The sequence below is a fragment of the Athalia rosae genome, chromosome 6, assembly GCF_917208135.1.
Source record: "Athalia rosae chromosome 6, iyAthRosa1.1, whole genome shotgun sequence".
Classification (NCBI taxonomy): Eukaryota; Metazoa; Arthropoda; class Insecta; order Hymenoptera; family Athaliidae; genus Athalia; species Athalia rosae.
In genome coordinates, this window is record NC_064031.1 from 11,328,091 (window position 1) to 11,346,770 (window position 18,680).

General features: G+C 41.9%; 1 protein-coding gene across 1 annotated transcript; it reads left to right on the plus strand.

Annotated features, from left to right (window-relative positions):
* Nucleotides 1-14,146: 14,146 nt before the first annotated feature.
* Nucleotides 14,147-18,206, plus strand: LOC105682964 (pro-resilin-like). The gene is made up of 3 exons (XM_020850672.2): nt 14,147-14,598; nt 17,136-17,444; nt 17,583-18,206. Exons 1-3 carry the CDS (start codon nt 14,584-14,586, stop codon nt 17,865-17,867), a joined length of 609 nt encoding a protein of 202 aa, XP_020706331.1. The 5' UTR covers nt 14,147-14,583; the 3' UTR covers nt 17,868-18,206.
* Nucleotides 18,207-18,680: the final 474 nt, after the last annotated feature.

The window sequence follows — 18,680 nt, forward strand, 5'->3', positions numbered from 1 at the left end:
CGTTGAAATTCCCCACAAATTTAAACTCGCCGCAGCGTTGGCATAAAAGAATGAAAAAAGAGAAGAATTATTTAAGCCAAATGTCAAATTTAAATTCACGCCGTTCCCCCTAACCTCGCGGCAACCTAGGTACATATTTATGCGTATATATATACACGTAATCTACCTACCTTCCTACCCATCAACCTACACTTTGAGATCGTGACTTTCGCAATGGTATAACAAACAACAAATGGTCGTACGTACGAGAGCGCGGTATGGTTGCCGCGAGTAATTGACAAAAAAGAGTAAAGAATTAAATAAAATAAAATAGCAAAAAAAGGGGCAAAGGAGAGAAAAAAATCCGGGTAGCTTGTACATAGGGTATACATAGTACATACGCTGTAACACATAGCTCAGAGAATTGCGTGTGACCAAGTCGTGACTCAAGCTCGCCTCATATCTACATCACATACCCGTGCCAGAGGGGAAACAAAGAGACGAAACTAAATTTTCTTGAAAAAGGAAAAGGAAGAGGAAAAAAAAAAACAGAAAACCCCCCTCGCGGCACAGGTGACCTGCAACGACACGTGCGGAAAACCATAGCGGTGCCGCGGCCGAACGGAGAATGAAAAATGAAAAATAACGATAAAAGGTGTGTTAAATAAAAATAAGTGAAAAATACTACCGAGGAACTCGGCCTAAGGTTCATTCACGAGGCACGAACCACGCCGTGAGAATAATCTAACGACCCGCAAGGAAAGAGGCTCGCTGCAAGATTCTCCTGGTCTCACGCAAGAGAAAAAAAAAAAAACAATATATATATCCAAAGGCATGAAAAAAATATAAAGAAGGAAAAATTTAATATCGCTCTGCCGGGCTCGCCTTTTATTCCGCAGATGAAGGGCAAAAGATTTGATCTCATGTAGATTTGTAACAAGAAGACGTATTGTAGATCGCGATTAATTGTAGATCGATTTGCCTATAAAATTGCGAAACAAACGACATGGAAATTGAAACTGAGGAATGAACGAGGAGAAAAAAAAAAAGAGAAGCGAGAACAGAATTTCCAAGGACTAATTGTAATAATTAATTAATCGGACCTTGAGATAGTTTGACCGAAATAGAAAGAAGAAGAAAGAGAAGAAAAAAATCAAGTAGGAGAAGATTAACGTAAGCAGGATACCACGAGATATACGTAGGTATACGTAGTTCGCTATACGTTCACATGATACGACGGGGCTATACGTCCTCGTAACCTTTGAAAATAAATTGACTGGGTTATAACTCAAGATGAAGTTAAGAACGATATATTTTTCGATCACGCGCGTACGTAAGTACATACCGTATGGTACAGGTGATGCATAGGTATGTATAACGTGCGCGTGATCAACCTAATTCCGATGGATTCGGGCATCTTCTAATTGAGGGATAAATTCACCACGCTATGAATACCTGTCCATAATTCTCTTGCAATCAGCCGATCGTGACGTTATAAATTCAATCGCCTTAATATACCCGCAGGTAAAATTCGCGGGGAAGAGCGGGGCCGCGAGATGAACCCCCTCGAGGCAAATCGCGTATCGATCGTTACCCAAAATCAAGGATAATGAGGAGCGTTGTGTAACCTTGACTCGTACGCGTGACGTACCCCCCCCCCCCCCCCCCCCCCCCCGACTCCCATTTTCCCAAATTTGTACGGATGATTTTCTTCGGCCATTTCAGCGTCAGTCTTCAGACGCTAAAATTCACGTACCTAACGCTGTGAACTTCGAACCGTACGCGATCTGGACGTTACCCTTTTTTCCACGCGAAAACAAAAAAAAAAAAAAAAAAAAAGGTAGAAAAATTAATCGGATATTTCATCTGCAGTTTGAGATCGAAGTTCTTCAAAGGTTAGTGCCGCGATTTCTATCGCGGAACTTCGAGCTCGTCGAGCCGAAGTATATGAAGATGTAAAACATCCGTACAATTCACGCCTAAGAGCGAAGACTTTCCATGCGCATTAGATACGTGATCAATAAGGAATCTCCGCTATTCGTCGCACGTTCGTCCGATGAGTCTATAGCTTTGTTGTAACCAAAGTCCGCAAATTTTTCCGGGTTAAAAAGTCACGGCGCGTTATCATCATTTGAAAAAGGCGAAAATAAAACGACGAATTTTCAGCCGAAAATGTACTTTTATTTCACAAACGTTCACATCATTTGGAGTCGATTACGGTCTACCCGGAATTTATCCGTTGGAAAAGATGAACGTATATATATGTATGCGACATCTATTTGCATTATACATATCTCGTCTGCGATCGGTCGATAAGATGCAGTACTGCACAATGTGGATGTAATTGAGGGTGGCTCGGGTGGATTTATTATCCCAAACTGAAAAGAGCTAGCGAGGAGTCACGTTTTGTGGTTGTTAAGTCGCGCGGATCGTGAAAAAAATATATTCCTCCGGAGCTTTCAGTTCCCCTCGGCGAGGATGATTTTTTATCCGGTATCAGAAACGGTTTGATTCTGAATCGAACGCGTCATTTGCAATTGATTGTTGAAATTTGTGATCCTTCTCTACCGTAATGCTCCTACCCTGCGGAAGTAGAGAGAAAATGAATATTCGTTCGTTCATTCGTTCCCTCATACGTTGCTGCCCGAGACGTGCTGCTTTTGGTTATTTTTTTTCTAAAAGTATAAAAGAAAAAGAGCGAAACGCCTTCGGGATTTAATCAGGCGTACGCCAGGAAGGTGAGATCACTCCACGTTACCTTAATTATTATAATGATCGTTTGATCACATTCTTGAACCGAATCTTCATTACGATCATCAATTATCCGGTAATAGCGTATCGCTGGATAATCTTTATTTATTCAACAAATTTTTATTGGATATTAAATACCGACCATCAAAAAATTACCGAACTGCGCCAGTACGGGTATCGGTGGAGAATCAACCGCGAAACTCGGATAATTACGCACATGTACCGTATACCTATACTGTATACGTATACGGTCGACTGTTGAATTCGGTATACATTTGAGCAATCTCTTCCGGAAATTAGACGCTCGTCTTCGATAATGATCATTGAAATTACTTCTATATCCCTCTGCGAATGATCGTAAAAAAAATAAATTGATAAATAAATAATGAAATGAATGAAGAAATTTGAGAACTCTATCGTATGATGTGTATTTGATTCGCTTGGTTCCCATTCGATTGGACGAAGTCTAGGGAATATAACGAATTCGGTGTGAGAAAGTAACGTAATTCGTGCCGCCGATGATTAAGCTAGAATTACAAAAAGATCGGAACTCGATTTTTTTTTTTTTTTTTCGGTTTTTGTTATCGAGGCATCACCGCCGCGGTGCGATTGGAAATATCGTTAATGATATTTGAGTTAGAGATCGAGAGTTGTAACATCTCAACTGAATACGTACATAGGTATAATACGTATAAGTCGCAGGGTGTGGATATATAATAGCTATATATATGTATACATATCTATCGCCAGTCTGTACGATTATGTCCTCGACCTGGTTATGGCTGACATCTCTCTCCCACACTTGTTATTATTATTCACTTGTTTTTATTCATGAAATATGTTCGTGTATACGTGTATATATTAATGAACAAGTACACGTGCATACGTATTACGGTTTCTTCACAGTTCCTCATCCTTTTCGATCCGTACAAATTTACGGACGTCCAACGATTGGATTCAATTTTAATTTCAATTACTCGATTCGTACGTACGATTGGTAAGGGCAATTACGTATGTTGACGAGAAAACAGGGAATCGATCGAATTACACACGGCTATAAGTGCGCCGAAACGGAGATCGTCGAAACGCGGAGTGACAGATTTTCGCTATCCCGTTGTCGCGGGGACGGGAGAAAAAAAATCAAGATTTTTCGAACCGGTGAGAAAATTTTACGAGATATATACTTCTCGCGTATACGTATATCGAGTACATATATTTAAACGCGAATATATGAAATCGCGCGCGTAAGAGCGACGAGAACTCGGAAATTCGAATGAGAAAGTGAGAGATATACCTTAGCGAACTGATGACTGCAGGAACGTACGTACCGGAAATTGAGTCCTTGAATTACGAGTTCAATCTCTCAAAGCCTCGTACTTCTTTGAGCACGAATGAAGACGCCTCGGCGTATCCGCGCGAGAGGGATGAAAATCACACTTGTCACATCTTGCGTATTCCACGTTTCGACGCGATGGGAGAAATTACGAGAGGTTCGTTACAGATGCGCGCTAAGTTTCATAACAAAAATTATACGTCGTCGAGTGAGAAAAAAAGAGGAGAAAAAAAAATAAAGAGACACGCGTCTAATCGGAAATATGTATCTGGTGCACGTGACGCAGAATCGTCTCAAGCTCCGGTTCGTATATGGATGGTATGTACGCGCACCTGGTGGATGAATACGTTCGTACGTACGAAATATGGTAATTGTTGAGGCCACGTCGAAAGGGACCTTGAACCGCGAGGAGTAATAACAAGTTTTTCGCACTGTTCTTAGCCGCCATTAGAACTGTTGTAGACAATAGATCGGAGTGAATATAGTGTCGGGTCGTAGGACCACCCACAAAGGACATTCTCTCCAGGTATGATCCGCGATGAGGCAGTTGAAGGCGCACCTTTTGAACCTTTAACTCATTGTAGGAACGCCGACGCCGTACATGCGTTTCAACAATACGCGTGGCCATCCCCGCGAATTAATATCTCGCTCGCGGATCTCCACGAGCATCTCCGCTCGATGGGCGTCACCGGGAATCCGATCTTACAGTCGCGATTTTGACGGCGCGATATCTTATTCAAGAATAAGCCGGACGTCGAGCGTCGTCGTTCTCCGTTTATTCGGAGGCTGATTTGCGTCTGGAATTGAAAATTTCGGAAGCACCGCGAGCTGAGAATGCGCCGATACGCGATAAAGGAAATTCGCGTCCGGCTAACCGACGTACAACACGAACTACCTGAAGCTGTTCTCCGTAGATGGGACGCTTTTGTGCGGCCTGGCATTAAAGGCACACCCACTCATTGTCAGTCATCGTTTTCTCAGCTCAAATGTTCGTAGAACCAGCAGCCTGTCAATTTGTACCGTTTCGCTATTAGCATAAACAGAAGTAGAAACAGAAAACGTTGGCAATGTTGAACCTGGAGGAATTAACTGAAACAATGCTGTTTGCGCAATCGACACCCACCAGCCACCGGGTTCGATCTTCGGGCAGGTATGTACGTACGTACGTACGTGCCTACTTTGTCCGCAATTATAACGATTGAAAATGAGAATGAAACCATCGCCACGTTCTATTCTGCATTTTTCTTTCACTTCAATTATAATCTTTTTCTCTACGGTCACCGCGCCGTTACAATGAAAATCGAATCTTCCAAATACGTGTACGGGGAGGTCAGTGGCTGGACCGAGGAGCGGACGTTTCGACGAACGGAATCGAGCGCGGCTGCACCCGGGCAAAAAGTAACGTCGGTAGGGAAATTGCTCAAAAAGACTACATGAATCACAGGCTTACGGGAATACATAACATCCGAGTATTCCGAGGCTTTTGCACTCGCAACGCCAGCCAAGTGAGGGTGGAAAAAGTAAGTCGGTTTCCTTCTCCTACGTAGCATCGAGGAAGAGAAGTGGAAAGTTTTAATATAATATACAGCGAATGAGAAAAAGGAACCGGCAACTTCATGGCTTGATGTCTTTTTCCCGAGTTCTATACGGCCGTTCCGTACGTACGCGATATCAGGCATTTCCTACAAAAATATCGAGGTCCAAAAGTGCAAGAGTGTAAAGTTTTGCGCGACGCCTCTTTTTCTTCCATCTTTTGTCACTCCGGGGATTTCGAGAAGCCCAATCACCTCAGATTCGTTGAACGATCTCGATACGTGGAAGATAAAAGTAAACGAACGTTCCGTCACTCGGTCGAAGCTCGTGATGGAACAAAATTTTCATTTCCCCCGAAATTACGTAAGGGCGATTCAATTAGTTTCCAAAACTAGAAAATACGCGTTACCCACGCACAGCGTGTAATATGGATGGAAATGTCGCGGGTAGCGTTCTGTAGCGTTAAAATATTTACATATCGCATAAGTGAAGCAGACACGTGAACATATGTTGACGTATAAACTACGTGGAAAACCACACGCGTGTCGAAACCAGCCCCGAAAGTTACATGGCGAGGCTAACTTTGGTCTCCAACGCCATTACGGTTAAGGTAGGAAAGTTAGCGAACACCTCCGTTCTTGGCAACCCTCCCGCATCCCACGCAGAAGTGGAGCGGTCAAAACTATGTTCAAGATTTATTCCTTTACCTACTCTACCTTCAGCAGAATTCTCTCGTTACTATTTCACACGCACACACGCGAACATCTACGTACGTTTGAGTTAATATATATATATATATATATATTTTCCCTAAATTCTCCGACTGCACCTCTCATTATTATCATTATTCATAACTCTTTCCGACGATGATAAATCACATCTAGGGTATAGGTGACGTGCACGTATATACACAGAATGTGGATCGTTCGACGGAATGATTTCCCGTTTGTCCGACGAGTAATTATGAAATGATGATTGATGAACCCTCGATCGGATCCGCGACTTGTATCATAATTAAAGTTCGGAGTGCAAACAACGAAAGGGTGGGAGGAAAGAGGAAGAAGAATCTCGAGGTGAGTTCCGGTTTGCGAACGTATGCCCGGGACGAAATAAATCTGCGATATGTGTATCGGGTTGTATAAATATATAAAAAGCGTTTGTTCGGCGATAAAAATACGGGAGTACGTAATGTTCGAGTATAGTTTGAAGGGAAGATCACGGAGTGGTGTGGGCGAAGACGGCGCCTCCTATCCTCCGCAGCCGCGGAACTTTGTACAAACTTTAAAAACTTTTCCATTCGTTGTCCTATCTTCCGCCAAAATTATCCCTCCTATTTCATAGCGTTCCTCCCTCGTCACCAATACAATCCCCTCAACGTTTCCAAAACCGTCCAGTTTCCTAGACGCGAAACTTTCACGGTTTTGTCAACATTATTTCTTATTTCCTACTTATTATTTATACTTGTCGAACAATTTTGTTGAATCACGCATGACACGCCCGAGACTGAAATTCATCGAAATAATTTTGAATCGATCGACGAGAAAAAAAGAAATCGGGGGGCTTGAAATATATCAAACGGTAGAAATGGTGTTACAGAGATCGGAGAAAAGAATGAACTTGCGAAACGATACAGGTGATCCAACCACCATGAAAAAACGATTGTATCGGTCCCATTGGATGTATTATCATTACATGCATACATTTTTCCCTAAGGATGATACATGCACGCGTCTCTACAGATATGGTACACAACGATCATTATACCTCTTGCGAAATTCACTCGCCTCACTGATTCCAGGCTAATCTACACCGTGATTTTGTTATTTAGCCACTCGTTTCTTTATTTCCGTGCATTATATGGATATGCCGTTTGTACACTCCTCGACTTCTGTACCTACGTTACGATTATTAAATGGTAGAAAAATTACCCGGCCCAAAAATTTTCACTAATCGTTGAACTTACCGCGATATCCGCTACTAGTTTTCCAATTTTCCCAAAGAATAGGGGTAATTTGGAGAAAAAAAAAACACCAGCGATCAGAAATATCTTGCGAAACAATTATGTCCGTCCGTCCAACAAAAGTCCGTCGAATTTTTTTTCCTCATTCTTTTTTTTTTTTTTCATTCGATTTGGGGTCGTAATCAAAGGATGATTCGATGCGTTATGATCAATTACACGTGAATAAAAGTTAATTGTTTATATTTTATGTACACGTTCTCTTTCGCCGTTTGTTTAAAAGTAGGCAATACGTTTGTACGTGTGTATAACCCCGAGCCATTACAAAGGTGGGGTCATTCGTGATTGTGATATAAAAATTTCAGCAGTTTCTTCGGTAGAAAGAAAAAGAAAAAACAATTCAACTTTATTAACTTAGACGTGATTATATACCGGTCGCTTATTGAGTAACGGAGCGAATAAATCTTGTGATATTCGCGTTTATATCATCTTCATTTTTTTTCCACCATTCTTTTTTCATTTTTTTCCTCTTCTATCCATGCGCAGCTGTCGTTGCCAATTTCTGACACGAGATTGCTCATAACGACTTCGTCAGATACCGGTCATTTGGACATCCCTGCGGTACACGGTACATACCTACCGCGTACCCGCTCAACCAGCGTCACAATTTTCGTACGCGATAGTAGAAAAAGAATAGCACGGGAGAGAAAGAAAATAAATAAATTTCATTTATCGAAATAAACTGACAGACTACATGCACATTTTTAACAACGTGATTCTCCCAGTTATGATTGACACGTACCCACACCTACATGTGTACACGCGCATATCGAACTAATCCGAATCGATAATCACTGTGTAACGTATAGCCACGCTTTGGTACAGTCCGAACGTTATTTCAACCTCACAGTTCCACGATTCGATTGATAAAACTTACGTGAATTTTCACGTTCAATTTCGAAGCGAGGTAGAAAAAAAGAGCAAGCGTACGCAACGTCGTACCGATCGGATGGTGACGTCGATTTTCATTTTCTTATTTTCTTCAAAGCATTCTCTGATTCGTATGCTTAACTATTTTCTCACCTTCTTTCTACTCGTTTATCTTGCTTTTTCTCTTTCCCCAACACCCCCTGAGTATAGCCGGCACTGTACGAACCTGCAGCCTGGTGCACGGTACATCGCTTAAACATTTACAGTTTCACTAGTTTCAGCTGGTGCTGCATAGCGCACGCGATTGCTGCCGGGAGTCGAGAATATACGGCTTAATATGTACGTACGTGCATACATGTACGATTCGAACTTTACATTCAACTGGCGCGAATCGGTGTTAGGTAGGTAGGAATAGACGGTATGTATCCGCCGTGTAAGTGTACGTAAAGTTTTGTCTCTGTACGCGCGGACTTCAGTCGCGCACTTCGCGGTGTAACAAGATCTATAAAGATTTTATCGTGACATATACACGCTTTGAAAATTTGCAATAATAATCCTTTATTGTCAATCTTAACGGCGAACTACCACCACATCGTGAATATTAATATTGACAGTCACCTTTTCAATAGCTGAATACCTGTACGCGGTAATAACATTAAACATTTCAATGAATTGAGTTCGGCGTGTAATAGAAATTTGATGAGAAAAAAAAAAAGAATCAAATAGAATGAAGTAAAAGTGGCAGAAAAAAAAAAAAAAAAAAAAAAACTTTATCCGTAACAACTCAGCTTTTTCAATTAATTAATCCGCGCGCCGAATTAACTGTACGCATATCTAAGCTGCACGATTTCCGGATAATCGGCCGAATTTTTCTTCCTCTCTTTGGCACCGAACAAATATTCAGTTGGATATAACATGGATTCACGCTCAAATGGGTCGGTCGATTTTTTTTTTTTTGGTTCTTCATTTCCAGTCGATAACCACGAAAATTAATCGCACGCGCTGCAGCACGAGGCGATGAATTATCATCACCACCATCATCATCATCATCATCATCATTATTTTTATTATTATTGATATTGTTATTGTTATCCACGCAGACAGCAGAGTATATGTAAGTTAGATTGGGTCACCTGTAAAACAATGAAGATGGCTGACGTGGTCCGTTACACGGTAGCGAACGATCGGGATGATGCAAGATCGGACAATATGATTGATCGCGTCGCTCATTCAGTCTTTGAATTCCGCGTTTCAACTTTCAATTCTGACAATTTGTACGTGTACTCCCGCCGACGCGCGTTTGAAGAAAATATCTGTAGAAAAATGAAGGAGAGAACGAGAGAGGAGAGAGAACAGAAGAGAGAAAGATAAAAAAAAATGGTTTGTGTGCATGTCGCAGACGATATTGAATCAATAACCGTCATCCTAAAGGTTATCACGTTAGGCAGATATAATACCTTATATGTATAATACGTAATGTATCGGTGGTATAAAATCGGCGTGCAAAATCAATAATTATTAGCTCGTTATTCCCGCATGAAATTTTATCTATTCATCGAGCGTTCCGCAATTTGCGAATTAGAATTAAAAGAGTTAGAAAAACAACAAGGGGGTAGAGAGGGGATTACGATTATTACGGAGAATCTTTGTAATCGATTCGATCGGGATGAGGCAAAAGAAACGAAGAAAATGTAATAAAAATAATTTCGCTGTTAGACACGCGAGACCCACAAGATTTCGTAATTGCGACACACACGGTGCATTGGATAGTAATAAAACCGGATATAAGTTGTACGGAACGTAATAGTGTAGTTGCGGTCAACGATCGGTACAAAGAGTTTTAATTTTATTTTCATTTGATGAATTTTTTTGTCGAAAAATTTTTATATCACCGCAAGATATCGCGATCTATATTGTAACAATCGATTACTAAATATCCTTCTCGTCGTCATTATCATTTGATACGCACCGTTCATTTCCTGCTGTTGTTCCCATTGTGTTCTTCATATTTTTATACGAATAGTAATTTTGTTTCTTTTTGTTTTTTTTTTTGTTTTTTTTTCACCATACAATTTTCTATCCGTTGGTACGATCGACCACAGTGTGTAAAAAACCGCTAGATTTTTTCACCGGGCCTCTAAAAAATGAGGGATGTAATTTTCACTGATTGTAAAAATTTCGAAACTAGGAAATATCTGGGGGCTGTACAGGTTTTTACTGTATTTCCGTTCGGGACACGCGTATCGAGGAACATGACCACAGTTCGTTGAAAAAAAAAATAAATAAATAAATAAATAAAAATGGAGAGCAGAACAAAAACGAAAAGCGCGCATGTACGAATATACGTATTATACCTTTATGGATGTGCACAACATTTTACTCGAGTATGAAGCACGGGGTATACAATACTACAACTTCACCTACATGGCGCGACCCAGTACCCGTAACCTTCCATTGAATTCTTGGAACGCGGGAGCGTCCGCAACGTTCCACTCGGTTCCACGCGGTTCCATTTGGCTACCATAGGTCAGCGTGGTGTAGTTGCTCGCAAATTCTTGAAATCGTTTTCTCAATATTATATTGAAACTCTCATTTGTTTATCGTCGGATGAAATTCATACATCGATTCCTCCCACGTCGAAAGTGAAGCTAATTTCTGTACACAATCCATCCCGGATCATCCGTAAACGGATTAGATAAAACAATGCGATCGGGATGTGGTCGACAAGAGACGTTCCATAATCGCTGACGTGCTTTCGAGGTTTTGAAATTGACCAGGAAATTTCACGAGTTTGATAAATTACGCTCAAATGTATCGAACGATCTGTAAAAAGGTCGTGACTAGCGATTGGGTCACCTTCGCTAGCACCTCCGAGAGCACAGTAGGTCCGTCCGCATGCTTTTCGGAACTGGGCGTGCTGCCTCTCAGGATAAACATCGAGAGACGAGACGAGATTAATCGGCTCCCGACATCCAACGACATAACTCAATGAACAAGGAACCGCGGACATTGCTTGAAAACTCAGAAGCCCGAACCAACCGAATTTCGGGCTCCAACTCCACGGAGTGAAACAAACCGCGATTCGTTCTCTTCTCTCTTCTTTTCTCCACTCTTCTCCTTCGGTTACAGCCTCGCATTAAGGTGTCTAAAATCTTCTACACTCGTTCCGTAATTATTTAACCGTTAATCTCATGGCGGTTTATCGTTACATAATAGTAATTTAAAGCATCCTAGTCCCATTGTTTCGACGTCGGGACGTCGTTTCGGTAAACGCCGACAGGGCAAGCCGGAGGTGAAGCTATAGCAGCGGCAGCAGCTGCTGCTGGTCGTAAATATTGTATAAGATAGTTTCGTAATGATTCACATGAACGTGAGTTAAAAGAGAGTGCAGTTTTTCCCACGTCACATCCCACGGCTGATTTTTTCGGTTATTAAAGACTAATTGAAAAAAAAAAAAATTTTATGCGAATCGCAAAAAAATGAAAAAAAAAAAAATAACGAACGGTATACACGTGTTTCGTTAATCTATCGTAACGCCGCAATTGATGTTAATAATTAATAACAGATAAAAAAAAGTATATATTTATACGTATACGTATGTATTTTGAAATTCATTTTCGTAATAATTTTCAATTATCTAACTTACGCGACATTTTGCGAGAACTTCTTCTAGTGTACGCGGCGAGAAATGACAATAAGTACCATACGCGAGTGTACCCACTCGGAGTATACATATAGTTCGCATTTATAGTATAGCAATCAAATAAAACATAAAATATTCAGAATTAATTTTTTTACTATTCCCCCTTCCATTATCCTCTCTAATCACCCGTCTATTCGCTAATGAAATAGGTGTATTCGTTTATCTATTAAATATTTTTTTCACCTCATCCTCACACTGGTTTCGATTTCACCTGATGTGAGATAATGACGAGCAGAGCTTTCCAGAATTTTTGTACTCTTTCTTTTTCTTTTTTTTCTTTTCTTTTTTTGTTCCAAACGAACTCTACACTCATTGACGCGAAACTTTGCGAATATTACTTCCCTAGCGGCGAAAATAGAGAGAAAAAAAAAACGGAGAAAAGAAAAGAGCTAAACACGCGCATTCATGCAGAGCTTATCGTACGTAACGCTTGATCTTTTCACATTCCAGTTTGGTAGACAATAGCAACAAAGCTCGCGCCAGAGCTTTTGTATAATTAAACGTTAGCCCGGTTAGCATGCATGGGGATCCCCCGGAGGCCACCATGACTCGGACGTCGACGAACGCACACGAATAAGATGAACATTGTGTCCTCCGTGAAAGCTCTTTTACAACGGAAAGATCTCGAGGCACGTCTCACGCCCCACGTTCCACGGAACGTGGGCATTTTCAAAGTTTTCACGTTAACGTTCATTAATTAAACCCGAAAAAAATTGAAATTCCTCCTCAAGGTTGACGTGTTTTTTTTTTCCTTTTGCATCGACAATAACTGATCGATCAATTTTTGGGCCTCGCGTCGCAAAAATCAAAGTCGATCGGACAGCCCGATACGTAACGTCTTGCAGAAGATTTTTGCGAAGAAGAAATGAATGAAGAAATAAATAAATAAAATTGAGATGGAAAACAAAAAGGTTGGGGTTCTCTCTGCAGCGGAGTCAGCGAATTCCGTGAAGCTGACCAGGTCCGTGAAAGATGTGTAGGACGCGGGGTGGAATTTCGTGATATTGCCCGAAGTTGGCTAACGTAAGAACAATTGCACTGTAGCAGAAGGTAACGGCACATGTAGTATTGAGGAAATGCACATGGTATATGTGTATATAGAATACCCAGACGACTGTTATTCGTTGACCGAAAAACGTGAAAAGTACGTACGTACGTAGTTGTACGTTCGTTCGCTTTACCGATCAATAGCTAATGTCACGTCGGTCGAGCTTCCGTCATTGCTCTCGAAGCTTTCCGCTCTTCTTGGCGTCCCCGACGTGGCTTCCACGTTATTCTCTCTGACTCGGTTCCTGTCCGGACGATCGGTAGTAGGCCTGGAAGTGACCGACGTACGGAGTTCGCGTATGCGAGTACCAGTGTCAACAAGGGGTGAAAAAAACGAAATCTTCGATATGATTTTCAGATCAATGATTGAAAAACGGCTCGTACATGGAATACCTCATTCGCATCGAGTGAAAGTCAAACCCTGCGCGATGTCCTTGCGGTTGGGAGCGTGTTTTTCTTTCTTTTTTTTTTTTTAAGTTATGAAAATAAATGAAATAAAGACGCAGGTCTATCGATACGTACGCAAGAGATTACCGCGGGGAGGTTCTCGATCTTCTGTCTCCGTTGGAATCGAGGTTTTTAACTCGTACGGAATAGAAAACCACGAGAGTGTCGTCCGATATGGGAAGACCTTGACGGCTTCGGTTCTTTAACGCCTTCCATCGGCGTTCGGTGGCCCATGTGTAGGGGATACGGTGACAGAGGTGAGGTGTGAGGCAAGGTAAGTCAAGGGAGGATCCCGTTCCCTCTCGTAAAGCGGTACAAGTCGTCGGCGTCGTTTTCTCGAACCTCCCCCCCCACCATCCCTGCATCGACTCCCTCCGCACAAACGTACCGGGAGGCTTAGCTCTCTTCCTTCACCTCGGCAAAGGATCATCTCGTTAGAGTCAGGCTATATAAACAACGAAAGTCACTTGTGGTGTACAGTCGGTCACACTCGTCGTTTGACTAAGTGACTTCAGTGAAATTCTGTCGTATATCGTTAATTTGTTCGGAAACGTCGTTGCAAAGAAAAAAAAAAAACAAACAAATCAACTTAAAATAAGGGAGGAATAAATATATTAAAAAAAAAAACAAACAAATAACCAAATGTGTGAACCGTTATCGTAATCCGGAAAATTTTTGACAACTTACTCGTTCGTACTCTGTGATCGTGTTCGACGATTTTTTCCATTTTTCCCGTGACTTTTTTTTTTTTTTTTTTTTTCCTGGCGGGACAATTCGTCTACCGAAAATCCCCCCCACCGATTGACTCGCGGCGACACCAGGTGTCTATCCGAGGACAGAGTGCGCCTTAATTGCTACGAATACTATCTACCGTATTACCTGATTTAAGAGAACCACTACGCGATGATGAACATCCAGGTACGTCAGTCACGATATCCTCGCAAAGATTTTCGCCTAGACACACCCTAGCCAGACTCGCGCGCCTTGGCTTAGATCCGATTTACAAAGGGTGTCAGAAACTGGCGGCGTCGTTCTCGTTATAATCAATGCCGTAAGTGTTCGTATTCAACTCGGCTCTCCTCTCCGCGTGTACATCGAGCGGTTCGCATCAATAGTGCGAAGGTAGACGAGGAGCAACGTTTCAACCCTTTGTAACGTTTCTTCTCCCCGGATTTCTCGCCAGTTCTTCACCCTCGTCCGCTCTCGTCTCACCACGTGAGAAACTTCGTTTCATTTTCCGAACATAATTGCGCTCCGCGTGCCCTTAGGTAATTCGTACAACGGGTTTCAGGGTATGAGTAATTAAAAAAATTTCTACTTTGACGCGACGCGGACGACCGAGCTGTGATTACGTTCTTCCATGCAATTACAATTTCTCTCTATATAATTTCAAGAGCTGTTATAAGTAACGTGTCGTGGGTTAGCAAAATCGCTAACTAGATTGACCAATTATTTTGATTAAAAAAAAAAAAAAAAAAAAAACAAAACAAAAAGAAAAGAATTGCTACGACTACACGATGTGGTAATACGCTGGTTAACTGAGGTAAAATTAGCCTGATGTTACACATTCGCTTGACTTGAGAGAAAAAAATATTCAGAAAAGAATAGGGAACAAAAATGAGATTGTCGCATCTTCTCTTGTTCGGAAAGACTTCTTTGGCAATGTGTACATTTCGCAAGTCACGTTATAAAACAAACGAAATTACAGCTTATAATTTTGCCTGAACTCTATTCTACTCACTCGCAAAACCACCTCATTAACGGTAAAATTGAGATTCGATTTTTTTGACGAAAATAAAACGCGTACAGTAGCCGAGAGAGTGTCGAAGATCGATGATCAGTCGGCAACGGTTATAACGGAGGAATTCGTCGAACTTTTCTCGATCAATTAATCACAACACGCTATTGATCGATGACGATCATATTTATTTTTCGATCATCCACCGTTAGTCCGAGAATTCTCACGTTGTTGATAACGTTCGGTTGTTGCCCAGTGATATAAATATGATCGAAGATGAAAAATTGTCATTGATTAAAAAAAAAAAAAGAATCGTAAACCTCAGAGAGATTTTAATTGTCTTTTGATCGGTCTGTGATAAAGTTGGATGAGGAATATGTGTAAATACCTGCAGGGCGTTATACGATTTGCGGAAAAACAAACAAGCCTTCAGTCAAATGATTTTCGCGAATCGGATACCGATCACAATTGACGATCTGATCAAAGTTACGTTGTAAAATTACGCACCCCAATCGGGGTGCTTCCGCGTCTCGGAATCAATTACTCTCCGTGCAGCATCAATGGTCTAATATATTAACTGTTTCATTTTGTCCCGATTCAATTCTCGCTCGATCGCTTTATTCGGCGTATGCCCAATGAATCGGGAATAATCAAAGACTCGATCGTGTTCCTCGGATTGATTTTTTTCACTCGCTCGCAGTGACCGTACACCGATTTATGTATAATAAATAGACAGTCGAAAGATTGATTTAACCGGTAAATAATTCTATAGACGAACACGAAACACAGCGATTATGTACATCCACTTTGTCGTGAATTAGAATTGTCGAATTGACGGGCGTTTGACGTTCGCCAGGAATCGATGCGATTCATCAGGTATTTATTGCCGACACACAAAACGACGGGTGGGGTGAGCCGCGAATAAATTCCGCAGGTTCTTCCGGCTCGGTAAAAAGTCGCGCGAGTCGCTCCGGTAATTTATTCGGTGGCGGAGTAGCCGAGGCAGCCGACAGAAGTTGAGACAATGGATTTGATAAATAAATAAATCTCCGATTGCCGAGACGAATTAATGTCACTTTTATACCGAGGAGCAAACAGACGTATAACTTTATCAAATATCAATAAAACGTAATGAGAAATACCGCACAATAGTCGCGACAGTACGGAAACGGGGAAAAGTAAACTTCGACTCGCAGTTAAATCGATTTCGACGTCGTCGTCGCAAGGGTTTCGCCGCGATGAGAAAAGAAACTAAAGAAAGAAAAAAATATCACAGAAATCAACTCCCGCGTATAAACTTGCACTTGTGAGTGCGTTCTCTCGTTTTTTTTTCTATTTTCCTTGCACCGTGCGATACAAAATTAATGAAAAATATATATCGCGCAACCGATATCAGATGATCACGAAATGAACGAATGCCGCGCATGTCGAAATATGGTAAAGGTCTAATCTTGCGATCGACCTTCGAACCTTTGCACATTTCACGGTACCACTCGATGCAAATATACGGAAAAAAAAGGAAAAAAAAAAAAAAAAATACACGTGCCAATTAGCAAAGAAATGGCGTATCGTTACGCCCGAGGTAATGAGAGTGCGAGTAATTAAGATAAGGAGGAGAGAAGAAATAAAATTTGAATATTTTACAACGCTTCGGAACCTCGTCCGGTCCCTATTATTCGTTTATTTACTTCTGTTCTCTCGTTCCATTTGTTCCAAGGTCACTTTGCTGAGTCTCGCGGCAACCGCCATGGTCGCCGTCGCCGACATAGCGCCGGGCAGCAACAGATACCTGCCACCGGATCCCACCAAGGGTTACGAGTACAACAGACCCACGGTGACGTTTCCGCCAAGACCAACACCGTCGTTTCCGGTTCCGACGAGGCCCCCGCCAAACTTCCCGATCAACACGGTGAGGCCCGTGTTTCCAGTTACCCCGAGGCCAACGCCGATCCCAAGACCGACTCCAGGATTCCCGGATTACACCGGGCAACCGTCGGGAAACAACGGAAACACCCTCGTGCCAAACGTTAGTAGATGTATTCAGATTTCGTGAGAAAACAAAGAGGGGGAAAAAAAAAAAACAAACAAACAAAAACAAAAACAATTCAGCGTTTCTCGCTGCGTATTTTGAAGAGGGAAATTTTTGTTGTTGTTGTTCGAACAGCACGAGCACCACGACCACGGCGACCACCATCATCACGTTCCGGGGATGCCTTACGACTTCAACTACGCGGTGAAGGATGACGCTTACGGCACCGACTACTCCCACAACGCGATAAGCGACGGTGACGTAGTGCGTGGAGAATATCGCGTTCAGTTACCGGACGGACGTCTGCAGATAGTGCGATACACAGCTGATTGGAAAACCGGTTTCAACGCGGACGTCACCTACGAAGGTACCCCGAGGTACGACGCACCGAGACCTACGCCCGGATTCACAGGATATTAGATGGAACTAATCAGACGGTATGCGGGTATACGCCTACATATCGCGTTATGTACGAATATATTTATGCATTTATGACTGCACGTGAATGTTTACATATGTATATATATATAACGACGTTTATGTAGGTGCGTATATATACCTGGACATGCTTGACACGAGTCTCTACGGGACGATACAACGACACTCCCCAAATTACTTCCCCTTATACGATGAATCGAAATCGGAATTTCGTACGCCGACCGCGTACACATTCCCGTTTGATTTTCAAAAATCTTCATTTATTTTTATTTTTATTTTTTACCCACACCGTCGTTCAATAAAATATATTTTATAAAATCATCATACTACTAAAGAATCTGATTTGCGAAACCAAAGAACAAAGCACCAGAAAACAAAAAAAACAATTATCGTTCGTCGACTCACCATTCCAACTGGGATCGATCTCGCGATCGGGTAACTCGATCGGAAATATTTCTCACCTTCGCAACGTCAATCGTCACGGAGATTCGAACGTGATTCGAGTAATGAGCGTATCGAACTTCTTGATTCTTCTCCAACTCTTCGATCGGCGAACGATCCGAGGCGACGATGATGCATCGCTGTCACCGACTTGTGCGCGAATAACGCAATCCGTCGGTAATTCGACTGCGTTTTATTGAAATAATTTTCAATAAACACACGCGCGACGTGCGATAAAAAGTGAAACGATGACGCGTGTAAACTCGATACTCCGGCGTGTACCCGCACCTGTGTAACTCGTGTACTCAATGTCGGATATCTACTTCCTGAAAATCGCGCGCCCGTTTACAAAAA